Raw genomic sequence first — 25855 nt, 5'->3', positions numbered from 1 at the left:
AGAAAGGTATACCTGTAACCCATGATACAAGAAAGGTATCCCTGTAACCCATGATACAAGAAAGATATCCCTGTAACCCATGATACAAGAAAGGTATCCCTGTAACCCATGATTCAAGAAAGGTATCCCTGTAACTCATGATCCAAGAAAGGTATTCCTGTAACCCATGATTCAAGAAAGGTATCCCTGTAACCATGATCCAAGAAAGGTATCCCTGTAACCCATGATCCAAAAAAGGTATCCCTGTAATTCATGATCCAAGAAAGGTATCCTGTAACCCATGATACAAGAAAGGTGTCGCTGTAACCCATGACCCAAGAAAGGTATCTCTGTAACCCATAATCCAAAAAAGGTATCCCTGTAACCCATGATACAAGAAAGGTATCCCTGTAACCCATGATACAAGAAAGGTATCCCTGTAACCCATGATTCAAGAAAGATATCCCTGTAACCCATGATACAAGAAAGGTATCCCTGTAACCCATGATCCAAGAAAGGTATCCCTGTAACGCATGATCCAAGAAAGGTATCCCTGTAACCCATGATTCAAGAAAGGTATCCCTGTAACTCATGATCCAAGAAAGGTATCCCTGTAACCCATGATTCAAGAAAGGTATCCCTGTAACCATGATCCAAGAAAGGTATCCCTGTAACCCATGATCCAAAAAAGGTATCCCTGTAATTCATGATCCAAGAAAGGTATCCTGTAACCCATGATACAAGAAAGGTGTCCCTGTAACCCATGACCCAAGAAAGGTATCTCTGTAACCCATAATCCGAAAAAGGTATCCCTGTAACCCATTATACAAGAAAGGTATCCCTGTAACCCATGATACAAGAAAGGTATCCCTGTAACCCATGACCCAAGAAAGATATCTCTGTAACCCATAATCCAAAAAAAGGTATCCCTGTAACCTATGATTCAAGGAAGGTATCCCTGTAACCCATGATTCAAGAAAGATATCCCTGTAACTCATGATCCAAGAAAGGTATCCCTGTAACCCATGATTCAAGGAAGGTATCCCTTTAACCCATGATTCAAGAAAGATATCCCTGTAACTCATGATCCAAGAAAGGTATCCCTGTAACCCATGATTCAAGGAAGGTATCCCTGTAACCCATAATACAAGAAAGGTATCCCTGTAACCCATGATACAAAAAAGGTATCCCTGTAACCCATGATACAAGAAAGGTATCCCTGTAACCCATGATACAAGAAAGGTATCCCTGTAACCCATGATACAAGAAAGGTATCCCTGTAACCCATGATACAAGAAAGGTATCCCTTTAACCCATGATACAAGAAAGGTATCCCTGTAACCCATGATACAAGAAAGGTATCCCTTTAACCCATGATTCAAGAAAGGTATCCCTGTAACCCATGATACAAGAAAGGTATCCCTTTAACCCATGATTCAAGAAAAGTATCCCAGTAACCCATGATTCAAGAAAGGTATCCCTGTAACCCATGATACAAGAAAGGTATCCCTTTAACCCATGATACAAGAAAGGTATCCCTGTAACCCATGATACAAGAAAGGTATCCCTTTAACCCATGATTCAAGAAAGGTATCCCTGTAACCCATGATACAAGAAAGGTATCCCTTTAACCCATGATTCAAGAAAAGTATCCCAGTAACCCATGATTCAAGAAAGGTATCCCTGTAACCCATGATACAAGAAAGGTATCCCTTTAACCCATGATACAAGAAAGGTATCCCTGTAACCCATGATACAAGAAAGGTATCCCTTTAACCCATGATTCAAGAAAAGTATCCCAGTAACCCATGATTCAAGAAAGGTATCCCTGTAACCCATGATACAAGAAAGGTATCCCTGTAACCCATGATACAAGAAAGGTATCCCTGTAACCCATGAGCTCGCAGCAAGAATGATGCTGAGCGAAGCATAAATTTCTAATACAATTAAATATAAGCACTGAAATTTGGAAGTCAATCAATAGAGACATTCACAAGATGTTTTATGAAAACTAATGTTTAAATTTCTTCAAGAAAACTGGCAACCTGGCATTTACACAGCCCAAAACCACTTCGAACCTTCCATCAGCTTTCATAGTTCGAAACCAACCAGAAGAGTTATTTTCTAGTTATCGTACAGAAGCCAATATCCCAGAATAAACTAGCAGTTTAAGTTTACCAATGATCAGAAAATTAATTTTCAAGTTATTGGCATTGAAGGTTTGATGCCGATCAGATACAGCATTCGCAAATAAATTATCCCATGAAAGTCAGTATTTCATATTTCCCAATTTTAATAAAATTTGTAAATTGGCGGCACGTAAATTGATTAAAATTATTCCAAACCTTTCTCTAAGTAAGACACACCACCTTTTATGGTTTAAAGTGGAACAAAAGCTGCATTCTCTAGTTACTGCAGAGACCAAATTGTTTAATAAAACTGGCAAATTAAAGCTTGCACAATATCAACATGGAACTTCCTTTGAGAACAACACAGAAGTCGCAAAAGCTTGAAGCTGACCAAGACGCATACTTTAATTATTGCTTAATTCAACAATTCAAAAATTAACTATTCTCACAGAATGGAAACAATTCGAACCCATGGCAAGCCAGTGATAAAGCTAGCAAGCCAGTGCTCTCGCCACTCTACCACGCCGGCCTAATAAGACTCGTCCATGTATATTTCTGTACCCTAGGAATGTTATAGAAAAATCCAGATAACTTTAAGAACAAAATTAGCATACTGGCACCTACACACTTCAATAACAATGTCAGTCTTAGTGGTATACACTCGTGTTGAAAATTTGAAGTCAATCAGAAGTGGCTTTCTCAAGATATCTCAAAGAAACTAAAATCGAGAATATTTTATATAAAATTTAACCAGAGAGCAACTGCATTTGCCAAAAGTTCCATATAACGCATTGCCTAATTACAATAACCAGCATGAACAATTTGAAGCCGATCGGATGAGGCATTCTGAGGTTATAAACAAAAAAACCTGAAGGAAGGAATAAAATGTCAACCACTTAATGGTACCCCTTCGGGGATACTTAAAAATATATATATAATATTTATCCACATTCAATTAATTAAAATGAAGATATATCCTAAGACGCACAAACGAATAAATTTATAAATAAATTTTTTATAAATACTGAACCCATCAAGGTGTAAATACAGAGATAAAATCAAGTAACAAGTAGTCTGGGTTTCTTATATTAGACAACGTCTGTGTAGTACACAAGTACACTTAGAATTACAGTTATGCACATAATCACCGCTATGATCACTTCCACTCTATAGCCACTAATTCCTCACAACGATACATTCTTGGTCCTCGTTTCTCATTATGTCCATGTTCATTTCGTCCCTAATACAAACACTGCCAAGGACACGGATTTCATACACGTACTATACTTCCTTAAAGCAGCTAGAAATCAGAACACAGAAACAGAGGTGTCGTAAATGCGTTATAAATTCTGCCCCTCGGTGAAAAACGGTAAAATCGGTTCTGTACAAACTGACACAGGTTCCTTCCAGCGTACACCATCTCTCGCAGGTCATACAAGGCAAGTAAACAGAGTACGATGTTTAAAGAGGAAGTCTCGGAAAGACAAGTGGGGTTTCACGAGGATCAGTACTGGAATCGGTACTGTTTCTGATACATGGAAACGATATGTCTGAAGAGAGAAATGTTTATGCATTCCTTTTTTGTAGATGTGATGTTAATGAAAATACAAATTGAAGTTACCAAAGATACGCTGCAATCTAGCCTGGACAAACTGCAGGACTGGCCAAGCAAATAGCAACTAGAATTCCAGCCCAGCAAACAAGAGGTTACGAATATTAGGAAAGTGGGAAGAAGACATGAAACAGAGTACAGACTGGGTGACAGAGGTTGCAAACTTAACTCAAAGAGAAAAACCCAAAGGTGAGTTTAATGCAAAAGTATATCACCAGAGACTAACAAACACAGGAGTGAATTTTGGGGATAACAGTAATTAATGACAGTTTTTAACGATATGTATCAAGCTTATCCGAATATAGAGCACTTGTTTATGCGGTATATATTAGGCTTATCCGAATATACAGCACCTGCTTGGAACCCCACACTTAATCATGACTAGAAACTAGAGAAAGTATTTCCATACTAGTTCTGGAACTGAAAGAGGTGCACTCCAAGGAGAAGCTAAAGGAAGACATAAACGCGACAGACGACCAGGGAAAACATGATCACGACATACGACCAGGGAAGACATGACCGCGACATAAGACTAGGGAAGACATGACCGCGACATACGATCAGGGAAGACATGACCGCGACATACGACCAGAGAAGACATGACCACAACATACGACCAGGGAGGACATGATCATAACATACGACCAGGGAAGACATGATCACGACATACAAGATACTCATAAGTAGCCCTGGGACGATACCAATTTTTTGCCGACATCGATACCGATATTAAGTTTTGCGCTGATACCAACGCCATCAAAATTACCCGATACCCACCGATGTATACCGATAGTCTGACACACAGCTACTCAAGTCACTGAGAAGGTGGACTGGAAAAGATTGTTTAACATACACAAGACAGCTGGAGGCTACAAGCCAAGACGAACCAAAGTGAAGATGTTAAGACGTTTTTTGAGTTTGAGTTTCAAGAGTAAATATGATGGCAGGAGCGATATCAACGTGCAACTAAATTATACAACAATAACACAGTAAATTATACAAAAATGACACAGTAAATTATACAAAAATGCCACAGTGAAAATGCTTAGAGAACTTCAGGAGTTTACACGCATATTTTTAGATTATATTGACCAAGAGGGTCGAATTTATGTAGGTCAATGTACAAACAAATTTTATTTCTTTGTAAAGGTTACAATGTTTGATTATATTTTATATAGTGTTGTTAAGTATAAAGAAAACCACTAACATGCCGGGCCATTTCGGGCGAAGCCAGTGTAAAATTCGACCTCATTTTGGTGAGTACAACTCGGTGAGTACACACTATTGCTTTCTATGCTCAGTGAATGCAGATGAGACTGAAAATAACATCGTCCTACTTGAAGAGAATAATTCATGACAATATCCATCCACATCATTTCTCCGCCACTGAATTTACAAGCTGAGAACTGTTATAGTGGTTCAGCTTATTGCGGAGCCCAGACCTGTCTAAAATATACTGCCACCTGCAGTGGACGCCAGGACGCAGGACGCTACCCATAACAACTAATACCCAGCCCTGCCTATTATCCGCAGGACGCCACACACAATAATACTCAGCACTGCCTATAATTTGCAGGATGCCACCCACAATAACTTACTTGTGTACCTATTTACTGCTAGATGAACAAAAGCAACAGGAAAGTTGCCCATACGCCTCCACCCTTCACAGGATTGAACTCGGGTCCTTCCACTGTGGCCCTCAGGTGCTATTACATATTGAGCTACGAGTGTCCAAGTATTTACGAATCAAAATATTTAATTATACTACTTTCCGAGTTAATTTAGTGCATTCGCGAAGAAACCTTAAACCCGCTGGGGTCATACTTACTGCAGCACACAAATGCTGATATAAAGAGTTAAGCATCTGTGGATTACAGAATATAAACACCTTAAGATTTTAACTAAAGAATAATTGGAGTAACTAATTCTAAACTAATTATACATTATTATTATTACTAATACTTCTACTACTAGTAGTACTACCACCACTACTACTACTACCACCATTACCACTACTACTACTACCACCATTACCACTACTACTACTACCACCATTACCACTTCTACTACTACCACCATTACCACTACTACTACTAATAATAATAATACCACTATTACCACTACTACTACTATCACTACTAATATTACTACTTTTTTATTCACCTGGCAGTTCTACACTCCTCTCTAGCGCTAAACGTCGCATGTCCCTTCCTCCCCGCTCACCCCACCGGAGTCCCAACAGAAGAGCCTGAATTTCTCTTCTCAATATCTGTCCCACGATCGCCTCGCTGCTGGGTTAAGCCCTGGTTCTATTTCTACGACTAAGAACACTCCTCTCCAGCACTATTCTACGTCTGTCCAGTCTTCCCCACTCATCCCAGTTGGGATCTTACCTGAACTTTCGTTCGTTCGTTCATTCACCTGGGATCAGTATCTGTAGGGAGTGAATCATGTGTGGTACTTAACACACTTGCAGTGTGCTACGAGCGTTATGTGGAATGTTAGTCGTAAACCCGCCATCTTAGTATTCAGGAAGATGTCACTCAACTTTGTCGCACTGATGGCTAATTTTTTAATGTTACTGTTACACTGATTGGTGATGTTTTCATTTCATTCAGAGCTAAACTGTTGGTTGATGTGTTGATGTCACTGTGACACTGGTGAGGTTTTTGATGTCTTTCGAAGTCAGACTAACGTGTATGGTTTTGAGATCACTTGATAATGTTGTAACGGTGATGTTCTTGATGTCAGTGTTACACTGGTGCGGCATGATACGAGTATGTTACATTTTATTCTCCATATGTCACACTCCCATATAGGCTGCCTCCCTCCTGATGTCAATAAGACCCAGCTCCTGGGTAATGTTTAGAAGAACTACTGAAGCAGAACGTCTACACTTGAATCCATTTCTGTATAACTTTGCTCACACTCCAATAGCTCGTCAAATCCCAAAAACCTCGCATCTTCACATCGATTTACGCTCACACACGCCTACCTTATACTCAATCCCTTACTTATCAAAACGACCTCCCCCCCGCACCCTTTTCTGGGACGACGCTTGGTAGGTAGGAATTAGGGTTCTCAAGAAACAGGACAAGTGTTTTCTGACGCGGGTCTTGTCATATGATGACCCACAGCTGGAGCCTCTGGTCATCTGACCGAGGCCTTCCACTGGCTTACCGGTCCACCCCTTTAAAAATATGGTTATGATTATAACCTTTTAATGTACTGGACGACCCTTCAATGCGCTATGATTTATATCCCTCCTGAATCAACTTGTCTTCCTCCTTTTCTAAATGAACAAGCCATCTCAACCCCTCTTCAGCTCCCTAAACAATACTTTCACATCACTTTACTGTTCGTAATATTCACCCCACACATATATCTCAAACACTGCATCCAGTCATTTCCGCGATGCAATATTCAAAAGCATTGACGTCTGTGAAGACGAAAAGATCATAGTTTTGACAGAACATTATTATTATTATTACAGTAATATGTAAGGGCTAAACCCATTGGGTTCATACAACGTTAGGAAAAATGGAAGATGTTACCGTAACGGCTTCACAAAGCTCCTGAAAAGCGAAATGTTGCCACAATAGAATGGAAGATGAGATGGAATCAGAGTCGATGCAAGAAACGGGAAAGAGATTTCTCCGGTTCTCCGTATCACAATTTTTTGACCCGCATTAAGACGGCTCCCTTCTAGTGTTGCCCAAGACCCAGCTTATGGAACGGTTATGATCTTAACATGACAGAAAAGAATGCTGTTAGTGCCAGCAAGGCGAACACTAATATGACATGTGCAACACTTGGGTATCCTTTTTAGGCAAGGGGAATAATTTTCGTTAAGACTGCCAGAAAGAGGGCGGCTATTTTCACCGAAGTGTTAGGGCAAGACAAGCAGGAAACTGGGTAACTACCTGACGTGTGGGTGAGAGAAGTGTGGAGCCACACTGCTGCTTCGAAGTGCATTTGCCCTGAGACGGGACGATGCCAAAAGTTTTTGCTGATACTACAAATTCACAGCCATGCATGCAATTTGTACACAGGTGTGCTGCTGACGGGTACCGTAGTATACCCCATCCTATGATTATCATGAATAGCACAACACATACAAACCTTTATTAAAATACACCAAAGTGGTTAGGTCACTTACCTTTATTAACCCCCCTCTTACCTCCCCCCACCCACACTTTTTCCACATTCCATCCTTACCTATTCTTCTTCCTCCCCCAACTTACCAAATCTGTGGTTAAAACTACGTCCTATTGCCGATACCATTACCGATTCTCAATTTTAGGCCGATACTTTTTTCAATGCTTTTATTTTCAAAATTATGATAACTATATGCAATATATAACGAAATTTTTGTTGCTCAATATTACTTAAATAACCCAGAGAAATTCAACATTAACTAATTTAATGTCTCTAAGATGACAATATCATTACTCATCAGTAATTACAAACACTCCCGCAACACTTAAAAACAACAACAAATAATAATCTACATATACAGTAATATGATGAAGTCATAATCAGAAAATAATTATTATAACAAAAGAATGAATAATTTCCGTTTATATTATACCTGAAACTCAACCATCAAAGACTTTTATAATATTGCTTATTTAAAGGTTTAAAAAAATTTCTGTAAATGAAAGAAAAAAGTACATTAATGTAATAACCGGAAACTGAAAATCCAAAATTATAGTTCTGTACATAACAACCTTTCTATATTATTAAGTTAAATTAAAATGTACACTGAAAATGTGTCGGCTAAAGTTATTTAAACTTTGAAAAAACACACTGAAAAATAGAGAAAAAGACACTATTCTAATGCGGGAATATAAAAATTATATATATATATATATATATATATATATATATATATATATATATATATATATATATATATATATATATATATATATATATATGCAATAAGATCACAGTAAACAGGTGATTTCAGAATATGCAAAACATATATATATATATATATATATATATATATATATATATATATATATATATATATATATATATATATATATATATATATATATTCATATAGTCGGACTTGAGTCCTGGAAATGGGAAGTACAATGCCTGCACTTTAAAGGAGGGGTTTGGGATATTGGCAGTTTGGAGGGATATGTTGTGTATCTTTATATGTGTATGCTTCTAAACTGTTGTATTCTGAGCACCTCTGCAAAAACAGTGATAATGTGCGAGTGTGGTGAAAGTGTTGAATGATGATGAAAGTATTTTCTTTTTGGGGATTTTCTTTCTTTTTTTTTGGGTCACCCTGCCTCGGTGGGAGACGGCCGACTTGTTGAAAAAAAAATATATATATATATATATATATATATATATATATATATATATATATAATATAGGGAGGTACCACCTCTGAAACTGTCCTGGGGACCCTCATCCTCAGGGAAAACTCGAGGTTCTCCTTGGAGCTGTTTGAATATTGTCTTCTCCTACCACTCCCTATATTCTATATTCATTGTAGACTTTATTTAAAGAAAAGTATATTGACAAAAATACAATAGGGAGTAGACTAACACAGACAACATCTCAGAGCTACATCTCGAATAATTTGTCCAGATCCCCGGCGGTGGGCCGCGTGCCTAGAATGCTGCAGGCGTTTTCCCTCTGGATCGCAACACTGAGTCTCTGAAAGAGGAAGCTGGCCACCCTGTGATCCTTGGTTTCTATGATGAGTTTTTCACTCAGCTCTTTGAGGAACTTTAGAGAACACATGCCCATGCTCCAAGGGTCTCTGACCCTTTTGGGATGAAGTTATAGCAAGGGGGAAGGCCCTCATATTTGCGGGTCTTCTGGGTCTCCCTGTAGCTGGCAGCTCCACCTTCTTCAGTTTCGGAGTATGGCAAGTAGGTGTCTGCCATTGTGGCAGCACAGGTGTAGTCCCAGGCAATCTGCTTTCCATCCTTCCAGGGTAGCATAGTGGCTCCATCAAGACGCTTTTGACTTCCGTCAGACCTCTGTGCTTGGAGTTCCCGTTGAGCTGGGCAACGTGTTGTGGCGAGGATTCTCTTTATGATGTCGTTGATCTCATGTCTAGCATACTTCCCTTCTGATGTGTGACACACGAGACCATGAAGTCCAAATTGATCAGCCGTCGCCCTGCCGCAAATACACCTATGTTCGGCGAGTATGGGGGCAGCTAGGCGAAGAGCAACAGAAATCCGAATGGCCTGTGGGTCGAATCAAGTGCCCATAGTGGAACTGGGAACAGCTAGAAGGAAATCTCCTGAATGCAGTACCTTCACCGCTGGAGACAAGCTTTGTCCTTTCCTGAAGCGTTGGTGAGCGTTGTGTTGGCGATATTTTCCATGATCGCTTTGTCCCAGTGGGACTGTTTGTGCTCTTTGGGAGGAGCTGGTCTACTGGAGGAGTCGGCAAGGGTGTCCCACTACACCGCTGCTTCAATGAACCTTGGGTCTTGAGCTCCTACCACACCTCTCAAGCGTTCGGGTACAATCTCCTTGACTAGTCCACTGGAAGCCAAACACGAAGACAGGGAAAGGTTTATGTACCCCTATACCTCCCAGTTGCACTGATCCCATTGCTGATCTTCCAATGACAGATTCAGTGCCTTCTTATAGATTGATTTCAGGATTGATTCATATTCGTTGAGTGTTGGGTTGTCAGAAGAGGGTGCACACCTCAGGTTGGCAGAGTAAGACACCTTGTAATGAGGTACAGGGTATCCCGGGCATCGAGATCTCTTATTCTCTCCTCCAGTCTCTTCAGGTCATTCAGTTTGTCCTTGAGGACTGTGTCGATGGCCCAATTACCCAGCGGTGCTCCCAGAAGGGTGCTCCTGGCTGGAGTGGTAGTAGAGACTTCAGGGAAGAGTGTTCGCACAGCACTGATTATTTCCTGGTTCGTTGTGATGATTTCACACTTGGAGGGATTGAGGATGAGTCCCAAGGCTTCTCCCTGTGTCTTCATCAGTCGTGGGTCCTCTAGCAGGGACTCTTCAGTACCCGCCAGAGTCCCATCATCCAGGTACCAGATGTTGAGTTCGATGAGCAGGCTTGAAGTTAGTTCTCTTACTGCCAAGCAGAAGAGAAGTGGAGCGAGTGGGTCACCCTGCTGAACACCCTCTGATGGGGGAATTTCATGTTCGCCAAACAAAAGAATTGAGGGTTTGCTGAAAACAGAATTTTTAAAGGCGTGGACCGGTAAACCAGCGGAAGGCCTCGGTCAGATGACCAAAAGCTCCAGCTGGGGTTCATCACATGACTAAGACCGGAGCCAAAAAACACTCATCCTGTTTCCTAACAAACCTTACTTAACCTGACCTCCCTCCAATAATGAACATTTTTTCACTTACTTCTGAAGAGGGTGAAATCAGACATTTACTGGCTAGATTTACCAGAGATGGAAGAACTGCCATAGTTTCTTCCCACCACTCTACTGGATTTCCTTCTTTAAGCAATAACGCTTCTGCCATATATTTGTCTATTTCTGTTTTGTATTTCTGATAACATGAATATCAGTGCAGTTGTTTTTCATACAACTTTTTGTGATTTACGAAAATGATCCCCGAAGCAGATGTCTGTGACGTGCTGCTCTAGGAATGCTGGCTACAATTTCTTTGTATATTACTTATCAAGTGAAACGCGTCTAGTTTTTCAATCCCTGAGTCACATGTGACGGAGAGTACTGTGTTCGTGTATGTGAGTAACCCTCACAATTGTCAAGTAAAATGTTATTCTTACACTTTTTAAGCTTATATACAATATTAATATTTTTAAAAGTATCGGCTTGAGTTGGCAACTTTGTCACCGATACCGATATCATAAAACAGCCAAGACCACCGATAGACACTTTGGCACACACCCCTACAGAGGACGAATGGCATTACCAAAATTTTGTTTTACAAATATCTTTACTGTAAAAACTTTTCGCCTGCACATCAGGCTTCTTCGCTTCTCTACTGTCTCCGGTGTTATATTTGCCGGTATCCTACTGAAGAAACCTTTTGTTTAGGCAAAACGTTTCTGTAATAATGATACCCAAGTGCTGCACATGTGCCTTATTCATCAACTTGTTGGTATTGTTATTATAATAAAAAAGAAGCGCTAAACCACAAGGGCCATACAGCTTGTCGGTATTGTATATTATCAATAATTATAAATATAATATGAAAGTACAAATGTCTTTACTGGAATGCTCATGAGAGTATTCAAGGTTTATGCAATGAGGATAGTTAAGAAGAGAGAATATTAGCTAAGAGCTGAAATGCCTGAGTCAATAAACTTAGGATCACTGAGCGAAGGGTTCTTATCTTAATACACTGTGCATCGTAGGAAATGTATTGAAAGCACATGCCAGTTTGTTCAAGCTTGCGGTAGACATAAAGAAAAGCCAGACACAAAGCAGTGGACATGAATATCAGGGTAAGACCGTAATGCATGATACTCTCATTCAGCTTTAAACTTGATACATGTAGCAACAAATGGAATTGGAAGAGGATAAAATCATAAGGAGAGTGAAAACATAATTTACATGGAGAAGCCAGAGCACTCAGGCCACTGAGTCTAGTAAAGGTAAGCCAGTGGTCACCGTTGCTGTGGCCCACCGTAGTGTCAATGGCTACCCTACCTTCACAAATCTTTAGAAACCACGTGTGCCTTATTAGTACTGAAACGGTTCATGACAAAGACCTACGTCAGGTGATTTTTTTCTGTCAAATAAGACAACAGTAGAGAGGACGCAAACCAACAGTGGGAAGAACAATAGTTTCAAAATATTCCATAAAAAGATTAACAACTACAAAGGATAAGGTCGAGACAATAACATCAACAGTTTGAGAATAGTAGTTACTTTGTAAAAAAAACTTCAAAATCCACACAAAGATAAATAAGATGAAGACATCAGTTGGACTAGAGAGATGGAGCAATCCTTCATTACAGTCTCTAATAAGAGTGACACACTAAGTGGAACAATGGTGACTACATTAAGATTAACCATCTTACAGGTCGGCTGTGGCCCCACTCTTTCACTGAAGTTCTAAGAGTAAAGAGGTGTTGATAAAAAAAAACAAGAAAAAGAGTGAAAGCTCTAGCAAGCTAAGAGGCCCGAGTAAGCGAGGGCGAGCCCCTATAAAAGATGGGGCAGAGTGGAACACCACGCTATTTACTCTACTTATTGATCTTGCACTCAACACTACATTGATGAAACTGGTCACTCCCTTTCTGATAAACAACGAACATAAAAGAGTTCGTCTTCCTAACGTGACTATTAGTACCAGCTTATTCCATCCTTACCTTTCTCAGTATATTATAAAAGAAAATTATTCCTCAATACAATCGTGACAGCTTTTTCACTGTCGTACTTCCCGTCACTTGACCTTTGTCTTCCACCCACGAAACGTGGCTGGATTTCGTAGTGTGACCTACAATCTTTAAGAATCATAAAGCAAAATTTAAGATCATCCACTGAGGTCGTTTGCTTGTTAGCACATGATTTGATAATCATGTATATCTACAACAACACCAACAGTTACAGCAAGAGCACCAGCAGAATAACCACCACCACCATTCCAGCAGGAGAAGTAGCAGAAGCGAAAGCAATAGCAACAGCAGCAGCGGTAGCTCCAATACCACCACAATTTTTTTTCAAACACGTTTATCTCCCTTGTGTTTTTAGTGAACATTAAAGGACTAGAGCGTGAAGCCACTACTATAGTTTTAGAGGTGTGCCCTCACCAGCAGTACACCAACGACACCACTCAAAAAAAAAAAAAAAACTGTAGAAGTGCGACCAATAAAAGCTTGAAGTAGTGTGGTCACTACCAGTGTGTGGTCACACGAGGACTCAAGACGCACTATTGATCTGCTCACATAATGGATGGCAAAGTACAAAGTATGGGAAAACTCCTTCCCCCTATATTCCCCCATGTCTCTAGCCCATACGCACCCCATCATGTGGTCATCCCCAACCCATGCTCTTCCACCCCCTCTACCCACTCTCTCAAGCCCTTCACAAAGTTCAGTTGCCGCATCACTCCACACATTGACTAATACTTTTCCCTCGACTTTTTAATGTTTTGTGTTTATTAAAGGGAAAGAGTTCACTCTCTCTCTCATCTCTTCCACCCTGCTATCCTGCCACCCAACATCTCTACCACCCTTCTATCTTGCCACCCAGCATCTCTACTACCCTTCTATCCTGCCACCCAGCAACCTTACCACCCTTTTATCCTGCCACCCAGCAACCCTATCACCCTTCTATCCTGCCACCCAGCAACCCTACTACCCTTCTATCCTGCCACCCAGCAACCTTACCACCCTTTTATCCTGCCACCCAGCAACCCTATCACCCTCCTATCCTGCCACCCAGCAACCCTACTACCCTTCTATCCTGCCACCCAGCAACCTTACCACCCTTTTATCCTGCCACCCAGCAACCCTATCACCCTTCTATCCTGCCACCCAGCAACCCTACTACCCTTCTATCCTGCCACCCAGCAACCCTATCACCTTCTATCCTGCCACCCAGCAACCCTATCACCCTTCTAACCTGCCACCCAGCATCTCTACCACCCTCTATCCTGCCACCCAGCATCTCTACCACCCTTCTATCCTGCCACCCAGCATCTCTACCATCCTTCTATCCTGCCACCCAGCAACCCTACCACCCTTCTATCCTGCCACCCAGCAACCCCATCACCCTTCTATTCTGCCACCCAGCATCTCTACCACCCTTCTATCTTGCCACCCAGCAACCCTATCACCCTTCTATCCTGCCATCCACCATCTTTACCACTCTTCTATCCTGCCACCCACCATCTCTACCGCCCTTCTATCCTGCCATCCAGCAACCTTACCACCCTTCTATGTTGCCACCCAGCAACCTTACCACCCTTCTATCCTGCTACCCAGCATTCCTATCACCCTTCTATCCTGCTACCCAGCATTCCTATCATCTTTCTATCCAGCATCCCTCCCACTTGCCACTTTTCTATTTTTCCACCCCCTCCTTTCTATCCTGCAGCATGCATTTCTTCTATCCCGCCACCCACCAACTTGCCACCCCATACACTACCCTGCCAAACAGGCCACCACCCTGCCACCCCCTCTACCACACCTCCGACTGCAAGAATTCAATATTATTCATGGAAAATAACTGAAAGAAACTGGGGAGTGTGTCGGTGTAGCTCAGAATTATTTATTTTTGTTCCGGGTCGTACAAAAACTGGTGAACTGCAAACTGTCTGCTTCCGGGTACACTGAAGACCAAACTGTATGCTTCCTGGTACAATGAAGACCAAACTGTCTGCTTCCTGGTACAATGAAGACGAAATTGTCTCCATCCTGGTATAGTGAACACGAAACTGTGTCCATACTGGTGCACTGAAGACCAAACTGTCTGCTTCCTGGTACACTGAAGACCAAACTGTCCGCTTCCTGGTACACTGAAGACCAAATTGTCTGCTTTCTGGTACACTGAAGACCAAACTGTCCACTTCCTGGTACACTGAAGACCAAATTGTCTCCATCCTGGTACACCGAACACCAAACTGTGTCCATACTGGTGCAATGAAGACCAAACTGTCTGCTTCCTGGTACACTGAAGACTAAACTGTCCGCTTCCTGGTACATTGAAGACCAAACTGTTTCCTTCCTGGTAAAGACTAAACTGTCCCATCCCTGGTACAGTAAAAGCCAAACTGTCCCACTCCTGGTACAGTAATGACCAAACTGTCTCATTTCTGGTACAGCTAAGACCAAACTGTTCCATTAGGACGTGTTTCCCTAAGACACCTGCTATCCCTGTTCACCTAGCAGTAAAATAGGTACCTGGGTGTTAGTCGACTGGTGTGGGTCGTATCCTAGGAACAAAACTGACCTAATTTGCCCAAAATGCTCTGCATAACCAGGGACTTTCTGTATGTAATTTTACATGTACATTTTACAAGTACTTGTAGAAATAAATATTTTTATTATTACTCCTGGTCAAGACCAAACTGTCTCATTCCTGGTACAATAAAGACAAAACTGTCCCATTCCTCGTAAAGACCAAACTGTTCCATTCTTGGTACAGTAAAGACCAAATTACCCATTCCTGGTCAAGACTAAATTGTCCCATTCCTGGTATGGTAAAGACCAAATTGTTCCACTCCTGGTACAGTAGACCAAACTGTCCCACTCCTGGTACAGTAAAGACCAAATTGTCCCATTCCTGATTCAGTAACGACTAAATTGTCCCATTCCTGGTAAAGACCAAAATGTCCTATTCCTGGTACAGTAAAGACCAAATTGTCCCATTCCTGGTACAATAAAGACCGAACTAGCTCGTTCCAGGTGCTGAAGAAATATTTTCTAAATCGTCAATATTAATATTAATTAGATACGTGACAACTTCAAGCCGTGATAATTAACATATCTTTTAAGGATTATTATATTCACAAAAAAACGCTAAATCCGCATGAGTCATATAGCGCCTGGGGAATGGGAGGTAATCGGGTTTGATCCAAGGGAAGAGTAGCTCTAATTATTTGAATAAAGATCCCTTCGCTTAAGACACCTCCTTGAAGGAGTAAATTAGAGAAAAGCGCTAAACCCGATGGGGAATCATACAATGCTTAGGAAAATGGGAGGTAGTAATTCTTGATCCAAGGAACTGGAGGTATAATTTCTTGGATCAAGAGCACTTCACCAACATGTAGCAACCCTTCATTTAAGTGTTACTGGGCCTGAGTGAGGATTATAGAACCAGGGTGAGGTTATATAGCCAGAGTGAGTTATATTGCCAGAGTGATTTGTAGAACCAAAGTAAAGGATACAGAGCCAGAGTGAGGGCTCAGAGCCAAAGATTCGAGTTTGCCGCCGAAGCGGCTAGTTTATTGTTCAGCCCTTATCTATCCTGTGGAGGATAGCGCAGAAGCATATGGATACATGAAAGGCCTAGGAACTAGGCCATAAATGGGTTTACAGGAGTATATGAGGATTTATATTTACAGTTCATTATCTGCTGCAAGAAAATTTAAGAAATTTTCTAAATACTATGACTATCTTATTTTCATTAATAACATATCTTGACATACAGGTTATTATACTATCACTATAATCTTCGAAAAGTGGAAATTAAACACAAAGGTGTTAAAAAAAGTGACCATATGGCTGATCACATATTTTGCATTTAGTTCGATCTATGTATCTGCCAACCTACCAGAAGTACTTGTAACCAAATCGTAAACATCAGTCAGTTTACACTGCAAGTTGCTCCAGAACGTACTTCTCAACGTTCATGTTATAGTGGGTTATAAATTTACTCAGGCTTCTAACAGCATTCCTATAACATTCAGATTCATTATTTACTTTTCTCATAATAGTAAGTTTATTTAGGGACAGGTACACATAATTAAAATTATCATAATGTAAATTACCTGCGATAACCCAAAAAGAGTCAGTGGCTTATTTCCATTGAGGTTCTTGTATTTCTAATGCTAGACAAAGACACACAGGATACTATTATTTTATAATTCATCAACTATATCATGAACGATTAAGAGCTAGTGAAGGTTATAGAGCCAGAGTGAGGGTTACAGAGCCTGTAACACTGCAAGATGCAGGGTGTTGACGTGCAGTTGCCTGCAACACTACACTGAGTGTAGTGTTGCAGGCTGCTGTGGGATACGTCTCCCGCGCCTACGTAGCTGAGATGTGTACATCTACCTCACGGTGGGCAAGACTTCTCACCTGATGCCCGCAAACACCCACGGTGCTCATCACCCACGGTGCTCATCACCCACGGTGCTCATCACCCACATTCAACACCCACGGTGCTCATCACCCACGGTGCTCATCACCCACGGTGCTCATCACCCACGGTGCTCATCACCCACGGTGCTCATCACCCACACTCAACACCCACGGTGCTCATCGCCCACACTCAACACCCACGGTGCTCATCGCCCACACTCAACACCCACGGTGCTCATCACCCACACTCAACACCCACGGTGCTCATCTCCCACAATCACATCACCCACGGTGCTCCCACAATCAGTCGTCGTGGGTTATGTTGCTTCATGTGAAGTTTAGTTCTTGAATTAATTTCAACAATTTTAGGTCTTTCATCTTTGCCTAGTCAAAAATAAATAATTTTGAGTCAACCCCAGAAGTGTCAGAGGCCTCAAAACTCTGCCTTTATGAGTGCTACTGTGTGCTGCTTCATACGATGTTTAATGTTCAACCACACAATTCCAGCTCATTTATCTTCGCCCAACCAGAAAAAAAGAATAATTGAGTCATAACCCGAGAAAGGAGAGCGGAGGAGGGCTGAGAGAGCCTCCAGGCCTAGACTTACCTTTCTTGGAGGTGGCTGCATCCTGACATTAATCCTAACCTGAGTGTTTATATTGTATTGAGAAGTTTGAGGTGGTGCACAGTTCACCAGTGCTCCCCCACCTCCACACTGGCTACCATACTACTCCCTAGCCTGTAGCTCTTCCAGCCGCACCTCCCCCTCCCCGCACACACTCGCTCCACCTTGCTGATTTTCACATACCACCCGCATACCGCCCGCCATTCTATCCCCTCCTCCTTCCCCGATCACCGCTGCGGATCAACCCGCATCAATTTACAAACCAGTAATCCCCATATTTAACAATCAAAACCAACTAATACGAATGTCGATAAAACAGTAGCCGGTTGGAGGGGTGGGTAAGAGCGGCGCGAGGAAGAGCCAGTAACGATCCAGGCAGCGGGGGAGGTGGACATGGTTGCCACCAAGATCACACTTTCTCTTGTATTCATTTTGCAGTAAATCACTACTGCATACCTCTGGGTGGACTCCTGCCGCGTGTACTGGGTGGACGCTGTGTTACTGGGCCAGTTATCCCCAGTGAATGACAAAAAGATACCACCCAATCTTATTATAACCGAAGATACCCCTCTCTCTGACCAGAGTATACGAACACAGAGAACACCAACACCAGAGTGCACCAACACCAGAGTACACCAACACCAGAGTACACCAACATCAGAGTACACCAACACCAGAGTACACCAACACCAGACTATTATTATTATTATTATAATCAAGGGGGAAGCGCTAAACCCGGAGGATTATACAGCGCCTGGGGGGGGGATGTGGAAGGCATTCAGGCTTAATTCGGGGAACTGGAGCACAGATCCAATTCCCTAAATCAAGAGCCCCTCACCAACATCAAGGAACCTTCCTTGAGGGGAACACCAGACTATACGAACACCAGAGTACACCAACACCAGAGTACACCAACACCAGAGTACACCAACACCAGAGTATACGAACACCAGAGCACACCAACACCAGAGTACACCAACATCAGAGTACACCAGCACCAGAGTATACCAACACCAGAATACACCAACACCGGAATACACTAGCACCAGAGTACAACACCAGAGTGCATGTATATCAAAGTACAAGTATATATACCAGTGTACACAAACCAAAGCACACGCACACTAAACGTACACTAAAGATTACACTTACGCCAGAGTACACGTACACCAGACTTGTACACAATAGAACACACCAGAGTACACGTACACAATAGAACACACCAGAGTACACGTACACAATAGAACACACCAGAGTACACGTACACAATAGAACACACCAGAGTACACGTACACAATAGAACACACCAGAGTACACGTACACAATAGAACACACCAGAGTACACGTACACAATAGAACACACCAGAGTACACGTACACAATAGAACACACCAGAGTACACGTACACAATAGAACACACCAGAGTACACGTACACAATAGAACACACCAGAGTACACGTACACAATAGAACACACCAGAGTACACGTACACAATAGAACACACCAGAGTACACGTACACAATAGAACACACCAGAGTACACGTACACAATAGAACACACCAGAGTACACGTACACAATAGAACACACCAGAGTACACGTACACAATAGAACACACCAGAGTACACGTACACAATAGAACACACCAGAGTACACGTACACAATAGAACACACCAGAGTACACGTACACAATAGAACACACCAGAGTACACGTACACAATAGAACACACCAGAGTACACGTACACAATAGAACACACCAGAGTACACGTACACAATAGAACACACCAGAGTACACGTACACAATAGAACACACCAGAGTACACGTACACAATAGAACACCAGAGTACACGTACACAATAGAACACACCAGAGTACACGTACACAATAGAACACACCAGAGTACACGTACACAATAGAACACACCAGAGTACACGTACACAATAGAACACACCAGAGTACACGTACACAATAGAACACACCAGAGTACACGTACACAATAGAACACACCAGAGTACACGTACACAATAGAACACACCAGAGTACACGTACACAATAGAACACACCAGAGTACACGTACACAATAGAACACACCAGAGTACACGTACACAATAGAACACACCAGAGTATACGTACACAATAGAACACACCAGAGTACACGTACACAATAGAACACACCAGAGTACACGTACACAATAGAACACACCAGAGTACACGTACACAATAGAACACACCAGAGTACACGTACACAATAGAACACCAGAGTACACGTACACAATAGGACACACCAGAGTACACGTACACAATAGAACACACCAGAGTACACGTACACAATAGAACACACCAGAGTACACGTACACAATAGAACACACCAGAGTACACGTACACAATAGAACACACCAGAGTACACGTACACAATAGAACACACCAGAGTACACGTACACAATAGAACACACCAGAGTACACGTACACAATAGAACACACCAGAGTACACGTACACAATAGAACACACCAGAGTACACGTACACAATAGAACACACCAGAGTACACGTACACAATAGAACACACCAGAGTACACGTACACAATAGAACACACCAGAGTACACGTACACAATAGAACACACCAGAGTACACGTACACAATAGAACACACCAGAGTACACGTACACAATAGAACACACCAGAGTACACGTACACAATAGAACACACCAGAGTACACGTACACAATAGAACACACCAGAGTACACGTACACAATAGAACACACCAGAGTACACGTACACAATAGAACACACCAGAGTACACGTACACAATAGAACACACCAGAGTACACGTACACAATAGAACACACCAGAGTACACGTACACAATAGAACACACCAGAGTACACGTACACAATAGAACACACCAGAGTACACGTACACAATAGAACACACCAGAGTACACGTACACAATAGAACACACCAGAGTACACGTACACAATAGAACACACCAGAGTACACGTACACAATAGAACACACCAGAGTACACGTACACAATAGAACACACCAGAGTACACGTACACAATAGAACACACCAGAGTACACGTACACAATAGAACACACCAGAGTACACGTACACAATAGAACACACCAGAGTACACGTACACAATAGAACACACCAGAGTACACGTACACAATAGAACACACCAGAGTACACGTACACCAGAGTACACATACACCAGAGTACACGTACACCAGAGTACACATACACCAGAGTAAACATGCAAAGGAGAACAAGCACACCAGAGTATACTTGCAACAAAGTGTACACTGTCACAAAATAGTACACAGACACCAAATATACGTACGCCAAGGCGTACACGTATATTAAGGACACACATCAAGAATATATACACGAGCATGCACACCAAGTACACGTGCACCAAGGAGTACATGTACACTAAGTACATGCACACCAAGTACACGTACACCAAGGAGTACATGTACACTAAGTACATGCACACCAAGTACACGTACATCAATGAGTACATGTACACTAAGCAGTACATGCACACCAAGAAGCACATGTACGCCAAGAGATACATGTACACCAAGAAGTAAATCTACACCAAATACATGTACACCAAGAAGTACATGTACACCAAGTACATGTACACCAAGAAGTAAATCTACACCAAGTACATGTACACCAAGAAGTACATGTACACCAAGTACATGTACACCAAGAAGTAAATCTACACCAAGTACATGTACATCAAGAAGTAAATCTACACCAAGTACATGTACACCAAGAAGTACATGTACACCAAGTACATGTACACCAAGAAGTACATGTGCGCCAAGAAGTACATGTACACCAAGAAGTAAATCTACACCAAGTACATGTACACCAAGAAGTACATGTGCGCCAAGAAGTACATGTACACCAAGAAGTACATGTACACCAAGAAGTACATGTGCGCCAAGAAGTACATGTACACCAAGAAGTAAATCTACACCAAGAAGTACTTGTACACCAAGAAGTACATGTACACCAAGAAGTACATGTACACCAAGAAGTAAATCTACACCAAGAAGTACTTGTACACCAAGAAGTACATGTACACCAAGAAGTACATGTACACCAAGAAGTAAATCTACACCAAGAAGTACTTGTACACCAAGAAGTACATGTACACCAAGAAGTACATGTACACCAAGAAGTAAATCTACACCAAGAAGTACTTGTACACCAAGAAGTACATGTACACCAAGAAGTACTTGTACACCAAGAAGTACATGTACACCAAGAAGTACATGTACACCAAGAAGTATATGTACACCAAGAAGTACATGTGCGCCAAGAAGTGAATCTACACCAAGAAGTACATCTACACCAAGAAGTACATCTACACCAAGAAGTACTTGTACACCAAGAAGTACATGTACACCAAGAAGTATATGTACACCAAGAAGTACATGTGCGCCAAGAAGTGAATCTACACCAAGAAGTACATCTACACCAAGAAGTACATCTACACCAAGAAGTACATCTACACCAAGAAGTACATCTACACCAAGAAGTACATCTACACCAAGAAGTACATCTACACCAAGAAGTGCATGTACACCAAGAAGTGCATGTACACCAAGAAGTGCATGTACACCAAGAAGTGCATGTACACCAAGAAGTGCATGTACACCAAGAAGTACATGTACACCAAGAAGTGCATGTACACCAAGAAGTGCATGTACACCAAGAAGTGCATGTACACCAAGAAGTACATCTACACCAAGAAGTGCATGTACACCAAGAAGTGCATGTACACCAAGAAGTGCATGTACACCAAGAAGTACATGTACACCAAGAAGTGCATGTACACCAAGAAGTGCATGTACACCAAGAAGTGCATGTACACCAAGAAGTACATGTACACCAAGAAGTGCATGTACACCAAGAAGTGCATGTACACCAAGAAGTGCATGTACACCAAGAAGTACATCTACACCAAGAAGTACATCTACACCAAGAAGTACATCTACACCAAGAAGTACATCTACACCAAGAAGTGCATGTACACCAAGAAGTGCACGTACACCAAGAAGTGCATGTACACCAAGAAGTGCATGTACACCAAGAAGTGCATGTACACCAAGAAGTACATGTACACCAAGAAGTGCATGTACACCAAGAAGTGCATGTACACCAAGAAGTACATGTACACCAAGAAGTGCATGTACACCAAGAAGTGCATGTACACCAAGAAGTACATGTACACCAAGAAGTGCATGTACACCAAGAAGTGCATGTACACCAAGAAGTACATCTACACCAAGAAGTACATCTACACCAAGAAGTACATCTACACCAAGAAGTACATCTACACCAAGAAGTACATGTACACCAAGAAGTGCATGTACACCAAGAAGTACATGTACACCAAGAAGTGCATGTACACCAAGAAGTACATGTACACCAAGAAGTGCATGTACACCAAGAAGTACATGTACACCAAGAAGTGCATGTACACCAATAAGTACATGTACACCAAGAAGTGCATGTACACCAAGAAGTACATGTACACCAAGAAGTGCATGTACACCAAGAAGTACATGTACACCAAGAAGTGCATGTACACCAAGAAGTACATGTACACCAAGAAGTGCATGTACACCAAGAAGTACATGTACACCAAGAAGTGCATGTACACCAAGAAGTACATGTACACCAAGAAGTGCATGTACACCAAGAAGTACATGTACACCAAGAAGTACATGTACACCAAGAAGTACATGTACACCAAGAAGTGCATGTACACCAAGAAGTACATCTACACCAAGAAGTACATGTACACCAAGAAGTACATGTACACCAAGAAGTGCATGTACACCAAGAAGTACATGTACACCAAGAAGTACACTCCTTCAAACAGTGTTAATACTGGTGAAATGCTCTTAATGCAAGGAACGAGTTACTCTCCGCCTCCATGGATCACACCTCATTACCTCCCATTCCCCTCAGGCCCGCATGACCCCAACGGGTTTAGCGCTTCGACATGCCTCTAAAACCAATATATAATTAAAATGTTATATAAGTTATTCTCCTGTAACACTTGTATCACTGGTGGTTGTAACACTATCACTGGTGGTTGTAACACTAGTACCACTGGTGGTTGTAACACTAGTATCACTGGTGGTTGTAACACTAGTACCACTGGTGGTTGTAACACTATCACTGGTGGTTGTAACACTAGTATCACTGGTGGTTGTAACACTAGTATCACTGGTGGTTGTAACACTAATATCACTGGTGGTTTTAACACTAGTATCACTGGTGGTTGTAACACTAGTACCACTGGTGGTTGTAACACTATCACTGGTGGTTGTAACACTAGTACCACTGGTGGTTGTAACACTAGTATCACTGGTGGTTGTAACACTAGTACCACTGGTGGTTGTAACACTAGTATCACTGGTAGTTGTAACACTAGTATCACTGGTGGTTGCAACACTAGTACCACTGGTGGTTGTAACACTAGTATCACTGGTGGCTGTAACACTAGTACCACTGGTGGTTGTAACACTAGTATCACTGGTGGTTGTAACACTAGTATCACTGGTGGTTGTAACACTAGTATCACTGGTGGTTGTAACACTAGTATCACTGGTGGTTGTAACACTAGTATCACTGGTGGTTGTAACACTAGTATCACTGGTGGTTGTAACACTATTATCACTGGTGGTTGTAACACTAGTATCACTGGCGGTTGTAACACTAGTATCACTGGTGGTTGTAACACTAGTATCAGTAGTGGTTGTAACACTAGTATCACTGGTGGTTGTAACACTAGTATCACTGGTGGTTGTAACACTAGTATCACTGGTGGTTATAACACTATTATCACTGGTGGTTGTAACACTAGTATCACTGGTGGTTGTAACACTAGCATCACTGGTGGTTGTAACACTAGTATCACTGGTGGTTGTAACACTAGTATCACTGGTAATTGTAACACTAGTATCACTGGTGGCTGTAACACTAGTATCGCTGGTGGTTGTAACACTAGTATCACTGGTGGTTGTAACACTAGTATCACTGGTGGTTGTAACACTAGTATCACTGGTGGTTGTAACACTAGTATCACTAGTGGTTATAACACTAGTATCACTGGTGGTTGTAACACTAGTATCACTGGTGGTTGTAACACTAGTTTCACTGGTGGTTGTAACACTAGTATCACTGGTAGTTGTAACACTAGTATCACTGGTGGTTGTAACACTAGTATCACTGGTGGTTGTAACACTAGCATCACTGGTGGTTGTAACACTAGTATCACTGGTGGTTGTAACACTAGTATCACTGGTAATTGTAACACTAGTATCACTGGTGGCTGTAACACTAGTATCACTGGTGTTGTAACACTAGTATCACTGGTGGTTGTAACACTAGTATCACTGGTGGTTGTAACACTAGTATCACTGGTGGTTGTAACACTAGTATCACTGGTGGTTGTAACACTTGTATCACTGGTGGTTGTAACACTAGTATCACTGGTGGTTGTAACACTAGTATCACTGGTGGCTGTAACACTAGTATCACTGGTGGTTATAACACTAGTATCACTGGTGGTTATAACACTAGTATCACTGGTGGTTGTAACACTAGTATCACTGGTGGCTGTAACACTAGTATCACTGGTGGTTATAACACTAGTATCACTGGTGGTTATAACACTAGTATCACTGGTGGTTGTAACACTAGTATCACTGGTGGCTGTAACACTAGT

The 25855-nt window shown here is 41.7% G+C and overlaps 1 protein-coding gene across 13 annotated transcripts in view; it reads right to left on the bottom strand.

Moving 5' to 3' along the window:
• nwk (nervous wreck) overlaps positions 1–18219 on the bottom strand; it is a 563357-nt gene extending 545138 nt beyond the window's left edge. For all 13 annotated transcript variants that reach the window (XM_070096788.1, XM_070096797.1, XM_070096793.1 and 10 more), the window contains exon 1: positions 18079–18219. In XM_070096788.1, coding sequence (XP_069952889.1) covers positions 18079–18099 — 21 coding nt within the window. In that variant the 5' untranslated portion in view covers positions 18100–18219. The remainder of the gene's footprint in view (positions 1–18078) is intronic.
• Positions 18220–25855: the final 7636 nt, after the last annotated feature.

The sequence above is a fragment of the Cherax quadricarinatus genome, chromosome 55 (assembly GCF_038502225.1).
Source record: "Cherax quadricarinatus isolate ZL_2023a chromosome 55, ASM3850222v1, whole genome shotgun sequence".
NCBI classification, from domain to species: Eukaryota; Metazoa; Arthropoda; class Malacostraca; order Decapoda; family Parastacidae; genus Cherax; species Cherax quadricarinatus.
This window is presented reverse-complemented; position numbering and strand designations above follow the sequence as displayed.